At 29.2% G+C, this 16,838-nt stretch overlaps 2 protein-coding genes across 4 annotated transcripts; both read left to right on the top strand.

The window, feature by feature from the left end:
* Window positions 1–45: 45 nt before the first annotated feature.
* Mew (multiple edematous wings) lies at window positions 46–12,224 on the top strand. 2 transcript variants are annotated; one of them, XM_076422845.1, is made up of 18 exons: window positions 46–439; window positions 705–832; window positions 1,157–1,180; window positions 1,892–1,995; window positions 2,071–2,198; window positions 2,309–2,517; window positions 2,872–3,076; window positions 3,160–3,285; window positions 3,990–4,131; window positions 4,203–4,471; window positions 4,554–4,779; window positions 4,882–5,113; window positions 5,211–5,607; window positions 5,696–5,925; window positions 6,071–6,297; window positions 6,370–6,464; window positions 6,581–6,710; window positions 6,782–12,224. In XM_076422845.1, the coding sequence occupies exons 1-18, from the start codon at window positions 267–269 to the stop codon at window positions 7,010–7,012; spliced, it is 3,276 nt and encodes a 1,091-aa protein (XP_076278960.1). In that variant the 5' UTR covers window positions 46–266; the 3' UTR covers window positions 7,013–12,224. The 2 variants fall into 2 exon arrangements, with proteins under 2 accessions (XP_076278960.1, XP_076278961.1); XM_076422846.1 differs by lacking the exon at window positions 1,157–1,180.
* On the top strand, window positions 11,874–16,786 carry Rab14 (RAS oncogene family member Rab14). Of its 2 annotated transcripts, none has more exons than XM_076422858.1 (7): window positions 11,874–12,223; window positions 12,915–13,027; window positions 13,919–14,045; window positions 14,128–14,245; window positions 14,403–14,521; window positions 14,656–14,724; window positions 14,796–16,786. In XM_076422858.1, the coding sequence occupies exons 2-7, from the start codon at window positions 12,922–12,924 to the stop codon at window positions 14,911–14,913; spliced, it is 657 nt and encodes a 218-aa protein (XP_076278973.1). In that variant the 5' UTR covers window positions 11,874–12,223; window positions 12,915–12,921; the 3' UTR covers window positions 14,914–16,786. The 2 variants fall into 2 exon arrangements, with proteins under 2 accessions (XP_076278973.1, XP_076278974.1); XM_076422859.1 differs by lacking the exon at window positions 11,874–12,223 and adding an exon at window positions 12,251–12,329.
* The last annotated feature ends 52 nt before the right edge of the window (window positions 16,787–16,838 follow it).

Genomic DNA, 16,838 nt, shown 5'->3' with positions numbered 1-16,838 from the left:
TATGTACACATTTAAATTTAAATACATATATGTATGTATGCATCTATATATACCTATTTGACTTGCGTGGGTGGATCCTGTGCTTGTTCAAAAGTTACCTAAGGTGTTGAAGTTAAACAAGATATACAAAAATAGTGTTATCCGTAAGAGTGCAAACAAACTTGTGAATCATAGTCAGCGTTTTACGATTATCAGGCTATTTACATCAGACTACATATTGCTAAATTTCACATATTATGTGCGCGGCCGATTAAAGTTAACCAAAAATGGAAACTTGTCAATTAACTTGGCTTGTTTTGAACGTATGTTTAGTATATACATTTAATTTAGAGCCGAGAATACCTATTATTAAAAGAGGGCTGAATGGTTCTTATTTCGGCTATTCTGTAGCTGAACATCAAGAAATTTCGGAAGATGGATCAGAAAACCTCAAAAGTTGGTAAGAATCATTTCTTTTTATTACAGCTAAAATCGTTATAAGCATTATAAAAACTTCACGTGTTTATATCCTACGTAAAATAATGTGTTTCATTTTCTGTAATATTTTTTAATATAGATAAATACATAAAATACAAACATGTTGATAATGAAAATAAAAATAATTTAATTTATATGTAAATTTTGGAACTATTTAAATACATATGGATTATTAATATTTTAAAAATATTTCATGCAATGACGAATGTAACTTATTTAATTGACAGGATGTTAATCGGTGCTCCACTCGGTCAAAATAGACAACCAAATACAAATAGATCTGGCGCGTTATGGCAATGTCCATTAACAACACTTCAAAGGGATTGTACTCAAGTGATCACAGATGGGCGATCAAGTATGTAGAGAATTTGAATATATTCATATCGATTTATGATTCCTTATCATTCCACAAGTCTTATTTTTATGAACATATTTATGCCTATGTATATTGATATTAGATATATTTATATTTATTATAATGTGTGAATAATTTTTAAAGTTAACGAAGGAACTTATTGTCGTTCGAATTTCTTTATATTTTTAGGAACATTAATTCAACTTGCATGTTATTTTCAATGTTATTGTTCTATGGAGTTGTTAAGTTATTGAGCTTTATTCGATGTTGTATACATAATAAGATTATTTTTTTGTTAAATTATGTGTTGGTTAAAACGAGCAGCAGAGGGAATTCTGTATGATTCAAGTAAGTCGATGAATGGTGTTATTTGAATGGGCAATTTTATCATTGTCATACAAAATTTTATTGATTACGTAAAAATTTTGGTCACTTATTAGAGAAATTGTTACATCAGCATGGTATATTTCAATGTAGGAATTATCTAATTATACTAAATTGATTAAAAACATTCTGATTCTAACAAACACACTGTTCATAAAAAATTTTTCTAATTTAAATTTGTTGTGACATCTTGTTTAACCATGGAATGTTTTTATGTTTGCATTTGTGTGTAAGTTAAAAACTGAAATGATATTGTTTGCATTAATAAAATGTACATCCACATGCTTATTATTCTGCATAATGTATCTATTTTTCGTTGTTGTTTTTTTCATTATTTTCAGTAGGTTTTCGTATATATTTTTCATTTGTTTTAGCATGATAATTTATATGGAATGATTTTTTTTATCGATCTTTAAATATGTTATAATGATGTAATGTATTCTTAGGGATAGCTTCCTTTTCTTTGAGAACAATTAGAAATTATATGTTCCCTCATTTTGTATTTCAAGTTTGTGAAATACCTTTAAACTGCTTAAGGGAATTGCTCAAATAAAACATAAATTGAAGTGATATAAAATATTATTTGTAATACCTGAAATGAATAATCTTGATAATTAACCAAAAAATAAAGAGCTGTATGACTCTTTAATTAACAAACTGTTTTAAATTTTTTAGATTCTGAATCTGATGAGCTACAGCCACCAGGAAATGATGAAATAAAAAACAATCAGTGGCTGGGAGTAACAGTTCGTAGTCAAGGTTCTGGAGGTAAAGTAATGGTATGTATTCCTTGGAACATAATGCTTATTTTTGTTTTTTAGGTATTCAATTAATTAGCTTTGATATATTTATAGGTATGCGCACACAGGCACATTGTAAAAACAGCAGATTCACAATGGGGTCAGGGACAATGTTACATATTAACGCAAGATTTGAAATACCAAGATTTAAAGAAACCTTGCTCTGGAAAACCAACAAACAAGTAATATGAACATTTTAATTTAAAAAATACGTTAAAAACAAGTATATCAATATATAATTTTCAATTTCTATATACTATATAATTAAATATAATATTTTCTCATATTTTAGAGCTCATGAACAATTTGGATACTGTCAAGCTGGAACTAGTGGTGTACTTACTGGAGAGGATCGTGTTGTCATTGGTACACCAGGTCCACACACATGGAGAGGAACTTTATATCTTTTTACAATTTCAGATGAATTTTTAACTAGAGATAATACTGTTTATAACGCTCCAATGCAAGATTCCTCTCCTGTCAACAAGTATAGCTACTTAGGTATGTATTATTATAAGAGGTGTGAGAGAATCCGAAAATGTTGGGTTCTCGATAACTTCGGGATTCTCGAACATATCGGGATTATTGAATATTCTCGGAAATCTCGAACTTTACAGGAATCCGACTTGTCTCGGCCACTGAGACTTCCGACCACTGAGTACCCGACATTTTCGCGTTCTTTGATTGCATTGGAGCATTCTTATTGTTTTGACCTGTTCTGAGAATTTATTTTGAAAATCTGTTTCACATAAAGTAAATAGTGTCAATATTTATAAAAAGAACAAACTTGTTAGAAAAATTCCTCTAATCTGACTGTCATTTTTAAAACAATATAAATACACGTTACATTTATAGGCATGTCTGTTACTGTGGGGAATTTCTTTGGTAATGGATTGGCATATGCTGCTGGAGCACCACGTTCGAATGGAACTGGTCAAGTGGTTTTACTTACACGACGAGACTTTAAATCAGATATGGATGTTGCTCTCATTTTGGATGGCGAACAATTTGCTTCAAGTTTCGGATATGAAATTACATCTGCGGATGTTAATGGAGACAAGTATAACATTGTTTTTTGGAAATTAACTTTTATAAATGAGAAATTATTACATATTAATACGTTTATCGTGCTTCTATTTCTAGAATTTCAGATCTTATAGTTGCAGCCCCATTTTACTTCAATAAAGCAGAAGGAGGTGCGGTATATATTTATACATCGTTACAGAAAAAAAGTCAACCTACTAAACTTGTTGGTCGTGAAGAATCGAGGTATATACAGTCGGTCACGAAAATATTCGGACACCACTATAGTTTTGACTATTATAATCCGTACTTCATAAATTTATGCAATAAGAACAAAAAGAGGTTTCACGTATATTACTATGCAGTGTGTAGTTACCATAAACATAAGAGATATTTATTTAGGATAAATGATTACATAAATAATAAAATAAAAATGGAAAGTACGCTCATTTTCATGTCACGAAAATATTCGGACACTTGATATACTTCTCAAGTTTCCAGGTTCCAGGAACTGACTGAAACAATGTTTTTAAACATATCATTCATACTATGTACAGAGTATGTTACTTTCCATTTTTCTTTTATTATTTATGTAACCACTTATCGTAAGTAAATATCTCTTATGTTTATGTTAACTACACACTGCATAGTAACATACGTGAAACCTCTTTTTGTTCTTATTGCATAAATTTATGAAGTACGGATTATAATAGTCAAAACTATAGTGGTGTCCGAATATTTTCGTGGCCGACTGTACATATTCTAGACATTCAATAAAATATTTTCAATTTTTTTTGCATGTCATTTTACTAAATGTATACTTACAAATTATGTATTCTGTTCTAAAGAGCGTTTGAATACTTTCGTGAGTAACATAGGTTTTAACATTTAGATATTTATAATGCAATCAGGATTAATAGTATATAATAATATGTAACTCTGAATTATAGATTCGGATTTGCATTAACAAATTTGGGAGATTTGAACAAAGATGGTTACGAAGATATTGCAGTTGGTGCACCTTATGAAGAAAAGGGGACAGTATACATATATTTGGGTTCCAAAAATGGAATAATTACAATGCCATCACAGGTATTACATAATATACATCTAAATATATTCTAAAATTGTATAATTTTGTTTGAAATTGCCTTAATTTTTAGGTAATACACGCAGACGATATGCCACAACCATTACAAACATTTGGATATTCATTAAGTGGAGGAATTGACATGGATCAAAATGGATATTCGGATTTATTAGTTGGAGCTTATGAAAACGATGCTGTAGCACTTCTCCGTTCAAAAAAGATTATCGATATCAACACGTATATCCGTTACTCAAGAAAGGATAATACATATCAAGAAAAAATAGAACCTGTCGATCCTAATAAATTTGGGTGTCCAGAAGACCCTGATTCAAATTATACGTGGTCAGTAATTTATAAATTTCAGAACGTTACGTTTATAACAATGTTTTTATGTATGCGCATATAGAAAGTTAATTCGTTGCAGTTTTTCGTTCGAAGCTTGTTGTAAAACAGAATCTCTTACAAAAAAAGAGGGCATGCAGAATTTACAATTAAATTATTACATTGAGGCTGAAACGTACACAGGAGTTAAAAAATTCTCAAGAGTGTGGTTTGGTACTGGCAATGCTCGCCCACATTATATAAATCGTACTGTCACTTTAGATGCAACGAAAGTTGAACATTGTCAGAAAGAAATAATTTACTTAAAGGTAAATGTGTTTGTTATGCTATTACAATGTAATATTAATCTACCATGATCAACGCGATCCCATTAGGTGTCCCATCCTGTACAAGTTTCTTAATTTTTTCAGGAAAATACACGCGACATTCAATCGCCAATTAAATTCCGGTTAAACTATTCTTTGATACAAGAGGAGCCAATCATGCCAGCTGAAGGACAGCCTTTACCTGATATAAAGAATTATCCGATTTTAAATCAGCAAGAAGCTGCACGTGTATTTGAAGCAACCTTTCAAAAAGATTGCGGTAATAATGATATTTGTGAAAGCGATCTACAAGTGAATGCTCGATTAAATTTATCAGGTATAATCTTCAATTCAATAAAAATGCTATAATTTCAAAATTGATTTGTTTAAAAAAGTAGTTTTTTAAAAATAATACTTATTATTAATATTTTAAGCATTGCCTGAGAAAACTAATATCTATGAGCTCCTTTTGGGTGAAAGGGAGGAAGTTGTGGTAGATGTAACTGTATCTAATGTTGGAGAATCAGCATACGAAGCTCAGTTATTCATCGTTCATTCACACAGTTTGAATTATATCGCTAGTAAAAGCAATGATTCTGTGATTTGCAATTTACACAATACTACAGTAGTAGCTTGTTCCATTGGTAACCCGTTTAAAAAAGATAAAATGGTGAATATACAAGTACGATTTGATCCTAAAGAATTGGAAGATAATGAATCGAAATTATGGTTTGTAATATTTACAAATTCTACATCGAAAGAAGTAAAAGAAAAGGAGCCTACAAGATTGCAAGCAACAGTAGTAAAGCGTGCGGAATTGTCAATTAAAGGGTAACTTTGAAATTTGTACTACAAAGAAAATGTGTAATATGATAAAAGAATTAAACGTTTAATCATATGCGAAATACAACAATTATAGGAGTGCAAAAATTCAACGGGCTTCCTATGGTGGACCAGTTGTGGGCGAGTCAGCAATAAAACACTTAAATGAAGTCGGACCAAAAGTTTCACATATTTATGAAGTATTTAATGAAGGTCCATGGAGGGTAAGCACTTTAGAAGTTCGAATCTCGTGGCCTTATGAGGTGGCAAATGACAAAGCTCATGGAAAATGGCTCTTGTATTTAGAGGAAATGCCAACTGTACAAGGTGATGCAACAATAATGTTATATCGTTTATATACACATTGTGATGTTATAATTTCAATTGTTTTCTTTTTCGATCATTTAACATTAAGTATAATATGTGTGAGTGTGGTATATATTAATTATATTCATTGTAATTTCATGTATAGCTTTAGGTGATGGTGTATGTACATTACCACCAGATCACCAGGTTAATCCTCTAAAGTTACAAGGTAATACTAGTTATGATGATATTGATGTGTTTCAATCAATGTCTACTCCTCCCACATTGCATAACCACACGAATTATGCAAGAATGAAAAGAGATACAGAAAAAGTTGTTAACACACGAACAATCACAGATAAGGATGGTCATAAACGTCAAGTAGTTTCAATGGTATGAGACTAATTAAATATATGATTAAATACTTCGTTTCATCAATGAAAACAATTATTTTTGTTATTATAGAACTGCAAAGCTGGAACTGCAAAATGTTTTGATATTACGTGTTTTATATATAACTTACAAAGGAAACAAGAAGCAGTAATAATTGTTAAAGCACGGTAACATTTAATATCACACATAAATGCGATATTTAAACACAATATGTAACAACAAGCATATTTTTATTGTTAATAATATTTAACTTTTCTATTCAAGATATTTTTATCCTTTCTAGATTATGGAATTCTACACTTGCAGAGGATTATCCTAAAGTGGATCACGTGAGAATAGGTTCTAATGCGAGAATAGTTATACCATCGAATGTTGGGATTCAACAAGAAAATAGAATAGATGATGTTGCAGCTGTAAGTGTTGAAATTTACAGTCTTCAGATATCTTCTTTTGGAATTTGTATTTCATATGTTTTAATATACAGGTTGAGACAATTGTGCAACCAGATCATATTGATCAACAAGATAAGGAATCTATGTCCATTGGGATAATTATAGGAGCGGTTGTAGCAGGTTTGATATTGCTTATTATAATTGCGCTAATCCTACGACAGTGTGGATTCTTTAAAAGAAGACGGCCAGATCCCACACTATCGGGAAACCTCGAAAAACATAGGGATGATAATCCAGAAAATGAAGCGTTATGTAAACGTTAGACAGTTGTTTTAACTTTTATCATGATTATATATACTTAAGAACTTTTTTTCATAAATTAGCATGTTTACTTAAGTTTTACAGTACTTACAGTGAAAAATAACAAACGATGACTGCTATAGCTAAACAGTATATAGCAAATATATAAGCAGCTAAATGCAAGAAGTTTAAAAAATCCAGATTGTGATATATTGATATATTTATAGAGACATACATTCACATACATATACATATATACACATATATATTTTTAAAATCATGTGAAATTTCCTAATTGCATGACTTTTTGAAATAGAATGCATTAAATTCATTACTTTGGAATACTTGCGTAGATAATCTGTTAACCATCAGACTTTTAATCACGAACTCTTATATTAATACAATAAAGAATAAATATAAAAACTACGACACAACACTTGTCCCACAACAAACATAATTACCATACAACTTATACGGCACAATAATTATAGGGTGACAAGAAATAACGGAGTTAAACATTTCTTATTATAATTCCGTCAAATCGACGAATTTTGAAAAACCAAATGATAAGAACCATAACGTAGACTTTTAGTATTCATATATTTAAGAAGTATCGAAGTGGCCACCCTTTGAGCCGATTCAGAGGCTCAAACGTGTTTTGAAATTTTCGGCTATGGAGCGCAGCTCTTCTGGCGTCATTCGGTCGCACACCCGGCGCAGAGAATTTTTCAGCGACTCGAAACTTTTATGGGGCTGAGCACAGGCCCTGGCCTCCAAAATCGACCAAACGCTGGAGTTCATAGAGTTGAGATCCGGTGAGTACGGCGGCCATACCGCAGATCTGTTGAAACCTGGAAAATGGGATTTGCTACGGTTTTCGTGGATCAAGGGGTCAAAATCAACCAAGAAGTGTATCGAGGGGACATTCTCGAAGCCGTCGTACTTCTGTGGGCCCAACAGCACCTCGGCGATCCGGAATGGACGTTACAGCAGGATTCCGCGCCGGTCCACAGAGCGAAAACGACTCAGGAGTGATGCAAAGCCCATTTTCCCGGTTTCATCACATCTGTGGAATGGCCGCCGTACTCACCGAATCTCAAACCGATGGACTACAGCGTGTGGTCGATTTTGGAGGCCAGGGCCTGTGCTCGACCCCATAAAAATTTGGAGTCATTGAAAAAATCTCTGTACCAGGAGTGGGACCGAATGACGCCAGAAGAGCTGCGGCCCATTGCCGAAAATTTCAAGACACATTTGAGCCTCTGTATCGGCGCAAAGGGTGGCCATTTCGAAACTTCTTAAATATATGAATACTAAAGGTCCATGTTATTGTTGTTATTATTTGGTTTTTCAAAATTCGTCAATTTGACAGAATTATAATAAGGAATGATTAACTCCGTTATTTCTTGTCACCCTGTAGATTACAATTTATTATTAAATACTAAATAAGCATTTTTGGGAAATATAATAGAATCCAGGTGACGAGCTCCGATGGTTAACAGATTAATTTTAAATTTACTGCTATTACATATTAATAATTATGTAATATTTTGCATATGTTCATAAATATTCAAATATTTCATCTTCACAAATACTTTTTGAGACTTTTTATTATGCATTATTTAAATACGTTTTATATGCTTTTATTTCTGCATTTATGAAGATAATAAAATGGTAAAGAAATACTTCTTGACAATAATACTGCTTAATTTATATATTCTTACAAACGCACAAACATATTACACAAAGTACAGTTTTGTCTAATGTATTTATATAATCTCATGTTATATAACTTAATTTTGTAGTTTATGAAACTGTTTAATTTATACAACGGAAAAATCTTTTATGAATTTTTAAAAAATGACATCTTGCCTATCCATATTACACGTTAAATATAAAAAATACATGTATTTAACGTTGAAATGTAGCATACTAATCACATTACAATACAATTAGTATCATTGTACTATTTAAGACATGATCAGTATAAGACTAATACCATAGATCACAATTTTTACCAAGACATCTACTTTTTTTCTCCTAGTAAAAAATATTTTTGTGGTAATTTACAAGGAGTAAAGTATTTACTTTGTGTTCATTATATAGTAATTATTCATTAAAAGCCACGTTTAAGGGGAATAAATGGAGATGTTGTAATACTAAATTATTTAAATATTTGATTTCGAAATAATTATTTTCAAGATAATATACTGAAACAATTAATTACTATATAACGTTATATATATAAAAATTAAATTCTCTCTCAGATTTCAAAAATTTGTTGTTATATTAATTTTTATTATGTATTATGTCTTGAATGATCTTTCTTTGGTGGTTTAGAAAACGGTAATACATTTTAAAGAATACTTAGAAAATTTTTAGATTTACAATGATTCAATCATGAATTACTTTTGATTTAATCCACATGGTACTAGTATATATAATTCTTTTTAATGTAAACGTGCCTTCAAATTATTATGAATATTATTGATCAAATTATTGTGTATATAACCGTTACATTAAGTCTTAAAATAATAGTTTGAATGTACAAACAGGTACTTAAGATTATTTTGCCTGCAATTTAACAATTTAAGGATAAGAAATATAGAGTTTCCAGATGCCCGGGAATTTTTAAATGAGGAGTTGTAAAAGTTGAAGAAGGATAAACCTTTAATTCATTAAAAAGAAGAAAGCAATGTTTTACTAAAATGAATGATATTTCTAAGTACAATAAGCTTTCTCAATATTGAAATTAATTTTTCATAAAATGTTCTTGACTGTATTTTCTAAGATACGGTAACTCTAGGTAAAGAAAACTTTCTAAACTATCCTTTTACTATAAAGTACATTCCTCAAAGTATTTATATATCATTTTGATGTAATAAGTAGCAAACATAACAAAGTTATAAGACACAATGTCACATAACATTTTCTTCTAAGTACATATAAACATAAAAGATTCATATAAAGACCTAATATTTAATATAGTAGAAAGAAAAAGAATGGTATCCTTTACAGTCATATGAATCTGATACCACGTACTAACTTCCATATTATTTACATAAATTGTAACTATAAAATTATAGCCTACTAACTGCTTCATATTTGTATACTAATCTATGAATACAATGCTATTTTATATTAAACTAATATAATTTATCTACTATTTTCTAATAATTAATAATTTTACTAAAAACTATTACTGCCTATAGATTACATTTATAAAAAGGAGAAACAAAGTGAAAATCTATTGATATTTTGACAAAAGTACTTAATAAAAAGTAATAAATAATATTATTGCACATTCATGTTAGTTATTGACTGTTCACTAAAACGCAAATGTATGTTGTAATTTAAGAAATTCGATGTAGACAAAATCAAAGATATGTATTAAAATCATTCTCCACTTTATTTCTGTGTATTAGAAACTTTCTGTAATACCATATGTTTCAACATACATTACTTGATTTCGCATTTAATGGTTCGTTGGAGTCAAAATGTTGCTAAATGCAGAAAAACAATAATACAATTTGTATTATGTATTAGGCTTATGCAGACTCTAATATATTGTTTTATAAAAAATAAATGAGATAAAGATCTGTTATTTTATATGACAAATTTGTTCTATAAAATGAATATTTGTGAGACATCTTTATTTTGTATTGTATAATCTAAGTCTAATAAATATTATAAGTATTTAAATTTATTGTACCCTTTCGATTTAGGCGGATTATCCGTCCCCACGCGTTTTTTTTACGTCAAAGAAAATAATACGAGAGTTCACCAGTGCGCAAAAAATACTAAAGAAAAAATCCGGTACATATCTCGGTATACATATATTATAAAAAAAATTCATTTCACATATTTTCACGAAAAACTTTGCGTAAATCGACGGGTGAGTGTATATTTTTAATGAAATGATCATACGAAAAATGATTTTACTAAATCAATTTTAGATTATAAATAAAATTCCTTCTGAACATGGCTTATATATTCGGAAAACTTAATAAATAATATCAATCCAAATGCGAGCCTTAGTTTTTTAATCCGAAGAAATTTAAATTTGTGTATAAATTACGCATTTCTCTCTTATAGCGTTATTCTTTGAGAATTTTCTCAAGATCGTATCTTCATATATACTGTCACGTGCAGACAAAATTTTGGAAAAAGCAGAAGAGTAGTGCGCTAAATACATGTATTTACTGTAATTGACTGTAATAATACATATATTTCTTCTCACTCATTCGCTATTCGTCTTTACTTCCGGTTACAAGACGACAGCCAATCAGACATAAGATGAAGAAGTATAATATATATATGTAAAACCAATTTATTATAATCTGAAACTATATACGCATATTAAATTCTATATTTCGAATATATATAACTTACTCTTTTTACCGCAACAGTTTTATTATATGTAATGTAAGTATGTATTACATATAATATGCGTATATATATACACTATATATATACTATACTATATGTATAATTACTGCAAGGTGTAGACCAGCATAAATCTGAATTACTTAAAAAATTGTTAAACAATAAAAAAAAACATATATGTATATAGCAAAAATTTGAACCAAAAAATGATAGCATTATTGTGATTCAAAATAGGTGTTTTTTATGGCATTTTTTAATAGTAGTATCGAAAGAATTTTGGAATCAATACTTTGTAACAATTATCACGGACTATATATATGGTATTATGGTATCAATGATGAAGTTTTATCAAGTTTTATTCCTATATAAACATATATAAATTATAATGGAAAAACTAAAAGCGTGATTGGTGAATACATGTTATGTATATATCTACAGAATTATCGTCATTATAATCGAGCAGATACCCATCTCTCTTTACCTTTCTATGGTTTAACAAAGTTGTCCAATAAAAAAGCCTTACATTCGCGAGTGATTTTTTGTTAATCACTGTAAAAAATTGTATCACATTATTAAAGATTGAAGTTTAACAAATGGGTGTGAGTCAGTACATGGGACTGCTACAAAATCAGTGACAGGTGGTTTGACGTTTATTCGCCGCCATCGTTATTAACGACAGGGACCTGCCATATTGCGCGTGATATAAAGAACTGTAATACATTTACGTTATTACGATTGTTGTTTGTACATTTGGTACAAGTGCCTATTGTTTATATAGCAGCTACAGTGTTTAGACACCCCATAACTTAATTATAAGAAAATATTTCATAATAGTCAGCTGTAAAACGGTAAGTGGAAGCTGCATTGTTGACATCAGAAACTTTTTTTTATTGAACAGTTGTCAGTAGAAAATTGAGTTGCGAACAGCTATATTTATAAGTTTAATATCTAATGGTACCGTATCAATTTTTATCGTGGTTTCTGCTTATTGTAATATCACTTGATGACAGTGTAACAAAGATCTTATAAATTGTTGCAATTTTCCTAATTAGTATCTTTTTCGGGAATATCAATTTTCCGCAAATGTACAAATTCCAATGCATTGTTCCCTGTGCTTTATACTTTGTTGCTCTGCAAAGCAATTTTAGTGATATTGTATGTGGGTTATTTCGCAATGAATCCACTTATTGAAATTGTAAAATTTTCATAAAATTTTCAATACAAAGTCTTGATAAAAGTTTGTTACTCAATGTATACTTTACTCTGTATAATATTGTACCAGGCAATGAAATAAATTTATATATTGGAACACTATAAATTGTACTATAATAAATTCAGCTGCTGCAATACTTTTGTATAAACATGCTAATATATATTTCTACAATTGTCAAAATGATAATTAGCCCTCAATATGTGTCAATGTATACTATATCATACGTTTTAGATAAAACTGTAAATATTCCTACGCATAAGATAATGGAAAATAATAGTTCAGTATTACCGTAAACTATAGAATATTATAGATTATTTTGTTTACAGGTACAAAATGTCAACTGGTCCATATAATTACTCTTATATCTTTAAGTACATCATCATAGGAGATATGGGAGTAGGAAAATCTTGTTTATTGCATCAATTTACTGAAAAGAAATGTAAGTTTTTTATATTAAATGAACTAGATACATATTCATTTGATAACTATATTTTACTTTGTCAATTACACAAAAGATGTAGATTATGTTGAAGCATCTGATAATAGTTTGAGGAGTAAGTTAAGCATATATTCTATTTCATTTTGTATCTAAGTCACAGATAGACTTTTATTAGAATAATTCTCCTGATAAATGTATCATGTCACTTGTTTGCATATGGAAATAATATCTGTTAGACTTTTGAATGTATGAAGAATTTAAAAGATATATTTAACAGCTTATTTTACTTAAAGTTATTGTTTCTAACAGTTTGAAAACAGAGCTTCGCTTTTGCATTCTGTTACTTCAGTTTATAAAAGAATTATTATTAATCCTGTAACCAAATATTAGCCTGTAACCAACTATTGGAATGTTCTATTATCTGAATGTTCTGTTATCTGAACTCGCAGTACCTCCTTTATAGTAACAGATGTTTCTGCCAACCAAATTCTGATCATAACAGTTTAGTGTGAAATACAACAGTATCTGTTTTATACCTAAAAAGATGCGAGACTCATAAACATTTCAATTATCAATTATTTTTTATAATTTTTATCAAATCATTTTTTATTTGGATAAATAAATCCTTATTAGTTAAAATTTCGGAAAATTGTATTATATTTTACTATAATTTACCTCCGAAGTTATGCTTATACATTTTGATTTGTTTTATACATGTGATAAAAAAATAATCTTCTCAACCAAATTAAATTTGTATTTGTTCTTACTCACTTAATCTTATTAATAATATCTATGTTATTAAAGATAGTTTCTTAAAAAGTCACTAAAAATTTATTATTTTATTCATCTATTATTAATATTAGATTATTATATATAAATATCGTATTTTAGTTATGGCAGACTGCCCACACACTATCGGCGTCGAGTTTGGGACAAGAATTATCGAAGTAGCAGGGCAGAAAATAAAATTGCAAATATGGGACACTGCTGGACAAGAACGTTTCCGGGCAGTTACAAGGTATCATGTACTTCGGCACCTTAAATTTTGTAACATTGAATTTAGAAGTAAAACAAAACTACACATTAGCCTTGTTTTATAGATCTTATTATCGAGGTGCGGCTGGAGCGTTAATGGTCTATGACATTACTCGTCGATCGACTTACAATCATCTTAGCAGCTGGCTTACAGATACAAGGAATTTAACAAATCCAAGCACTGTATGCAAAATATGATATTTTACATAATGGTATTTATGTCTGTAAAGTGTAACTACAATTGTGATGCACAAACGTTGAATGACATACTTCTTATATTCTGTAAATAAGACATTTTTACAAGATAGAGAACAAAGAATTTTACATTCTATGCTTACAGGTTATATTTTTGATTGGTAACAAAAGTGACTTGGAAGCTCAGAGAGACGTTACCTATGAAGAAGCAAAGCAGTTCGCAGATGAAAATGGTCTCATGTTTGTAGAGGCTAGTGCAAAAACGTAAGTTGTTCATTGATAATTCATAGATTATGCTTAACTAAACAATTATAAAGGTTTTTGTTAATTCTTATTAATTGTAACATATTCTTAGATGTTCTTTTCATTAATTTATTGTTTACTATATTCTTTATCAGAGGGCACAATGTTGAAGAAGCCTTTTTGGAAACAGCAAAGAAAATATTCCAAAGTATACAAGATGGACGGTGGGTATAATATTGATGGTATTTTTATTTGTTTTGTGAATAATTTCAATATATCAATTTATTGCTTTCAGCTTGGACTTGAATGCAGCAGAATCAGGCGTTCAACATAATCCAAGTCAACCAGGCCGTACTAATCTTCAAGGTGTATCTAATGAACAACAAGGTGGAAAGGATTCTTGCTCCTGTTAGGTCTTTATTTGTTTGTATATAGATATTTGAAATCATCGGTACTATTAATGCATATATGATTTATACTAAGTATAGCAAGCAAATAGTCTTTGATCTTTATTCCTTAACCTTTAATAAGTCAAATCTACTTAATAAACATCAGTTCTTTTATAGTTAGAATTAATTTACAAAAATATATGATATGAATACATGACTCAGTATAAACGTATACGTATAAATTGTATTGAAAACTGATTCTGTATTTTTCTTCAATGTTACAGCTTTTGTATGATTGTTGTGATTTGCTTACATTTCCTATAGATCTTATAATTTGTTGCATAAAAAAAGAAATTAAATATTAGACAATATGTTGCACATGCGGACATTAACATTATAATACACATGTACAAGGTGAATTGTACGAAATATTTACTTAATCACATGAAAATATGATAAACATGAATGTGACACAGTTGAATAAGATAAATATTTACCATTGTAAAGTACGTTTATGTAACAAGATTGAGTACATCTGAAGGTGTTTGTTATCTAATTTACAGTTTGGAAGCTGTACTATAAGCTTAGATACAAAAGATTGTTGGTAACACATCTACACATCTAAATAGCATCAAAAAGTTGTCATAAAATGATATAGTAGTATAACAAAAATTAGTGTCACCTGTATTATTTCATAATTATAATCCTGCTTTTATATCATATATATAAACCTTTCATAAAGAACTTATAGACTTCATTCTCAGCTCGCTAGATCTTTCGTTTCTAAATAAAATTTTTAATTTTTGCAATATTTCAAAGTTCGTGAAAGAGAGAAATTTTAATATAGTGTTCCCTCGACAGCAGCTTTGTCCTACAGGACATACGTTACCAATTCGTTACTCTTACTTTTCTTTATTTTATATTTTACTAAAAACAAAAATACAAAAAAAAACAGAAACTTCTTGAACAATATGATAGTTGTTCATACTGGGCATGAATTACGTTCCTTTAGATAAGTTTAAAAACAAATGTAGGTGGACAGTAAGAGTCATTATCATGTAAGAATGGAAGAATATATACTATACTATATATAAATATACATATATATGCAGTAAATACATTGTGTGCCACATCAATAGGCTTGCACTCCGATTTTATAAATGTTGTGTACAAACGAATTTCTCCTTTGGGACCAGGGTTACTCTACGAACAGTGAATTAACGGTTTTGACTTAAATAATACTAGGTTGTCATCAATTATAAAGACCAAGCTCCCGTCGAGAGGACACTGTTTGTTGTTATTGTTACCACTATTCCAAGACTTAAGTAATTAATGTTGATAATAAGACATGTTTTATAATATGATGCTATATTATATTAACTCATTCGGATTTTATGTTCTCTTTTATAAAAATTAATTTATTATTCATTATTTCTTCTTAACTATGGAAAATATTAATAGATAGATTTAGCATAATTATGTAGACTGCGAATGTTCATGAAAACTCTTGTTTTGAAGGACTAACCAGTAGAAACAGGAATTAGGGAAATGAAAAATTATTATCTCAATAAATATATGTAAAGCAAAACATTAAATTTAAAGCAGAATATTAAATTTATGTTGAACTTTGTTGCAATTTCTATTTTACTGGATTTTGATCAATATAGTAATAGTAATTGTAAATGCATAAAAATCCTCAATCTAATTGTAATTTCTTTTCTACATTACCATTTTCCAAATAAAGTAAAAGAATAAGTATATAATTTTATGTGTACCTATCTAGTATTATTTATTTAAAAGTTAAAAAAAGTTTAAAAATGAATACAGTCGCATTCCATTTAATATATTGTAAAAATATTTGTCATGAAAGAGATGAGTAAACTATAGTTAAAATAAATTTGACCATGCCTTATTATACACATAATACAATATATATTTTACGGTAAATA

Source organism: Lasioglossum baleicum, chromosome 4 (assembly GCF_051020765.1).
Source record: "Lasioglossum baleicum chromosome 4, iyLasBale1, whole genome shotgun sequence".
Taxonomy (NCBI): domain Eukaryota; kingdom Metazoa; phylum Arthropoda; class Insecta; order Hymenoptera; family Halictidae; genus Lasioglossum; species Lasioglossum baleicum.
The sequence above is the reverse complement of the archived record's forward strand: the minus strand, read 5'-3'. Positions and strand labels throughout refer to the sequence as shown.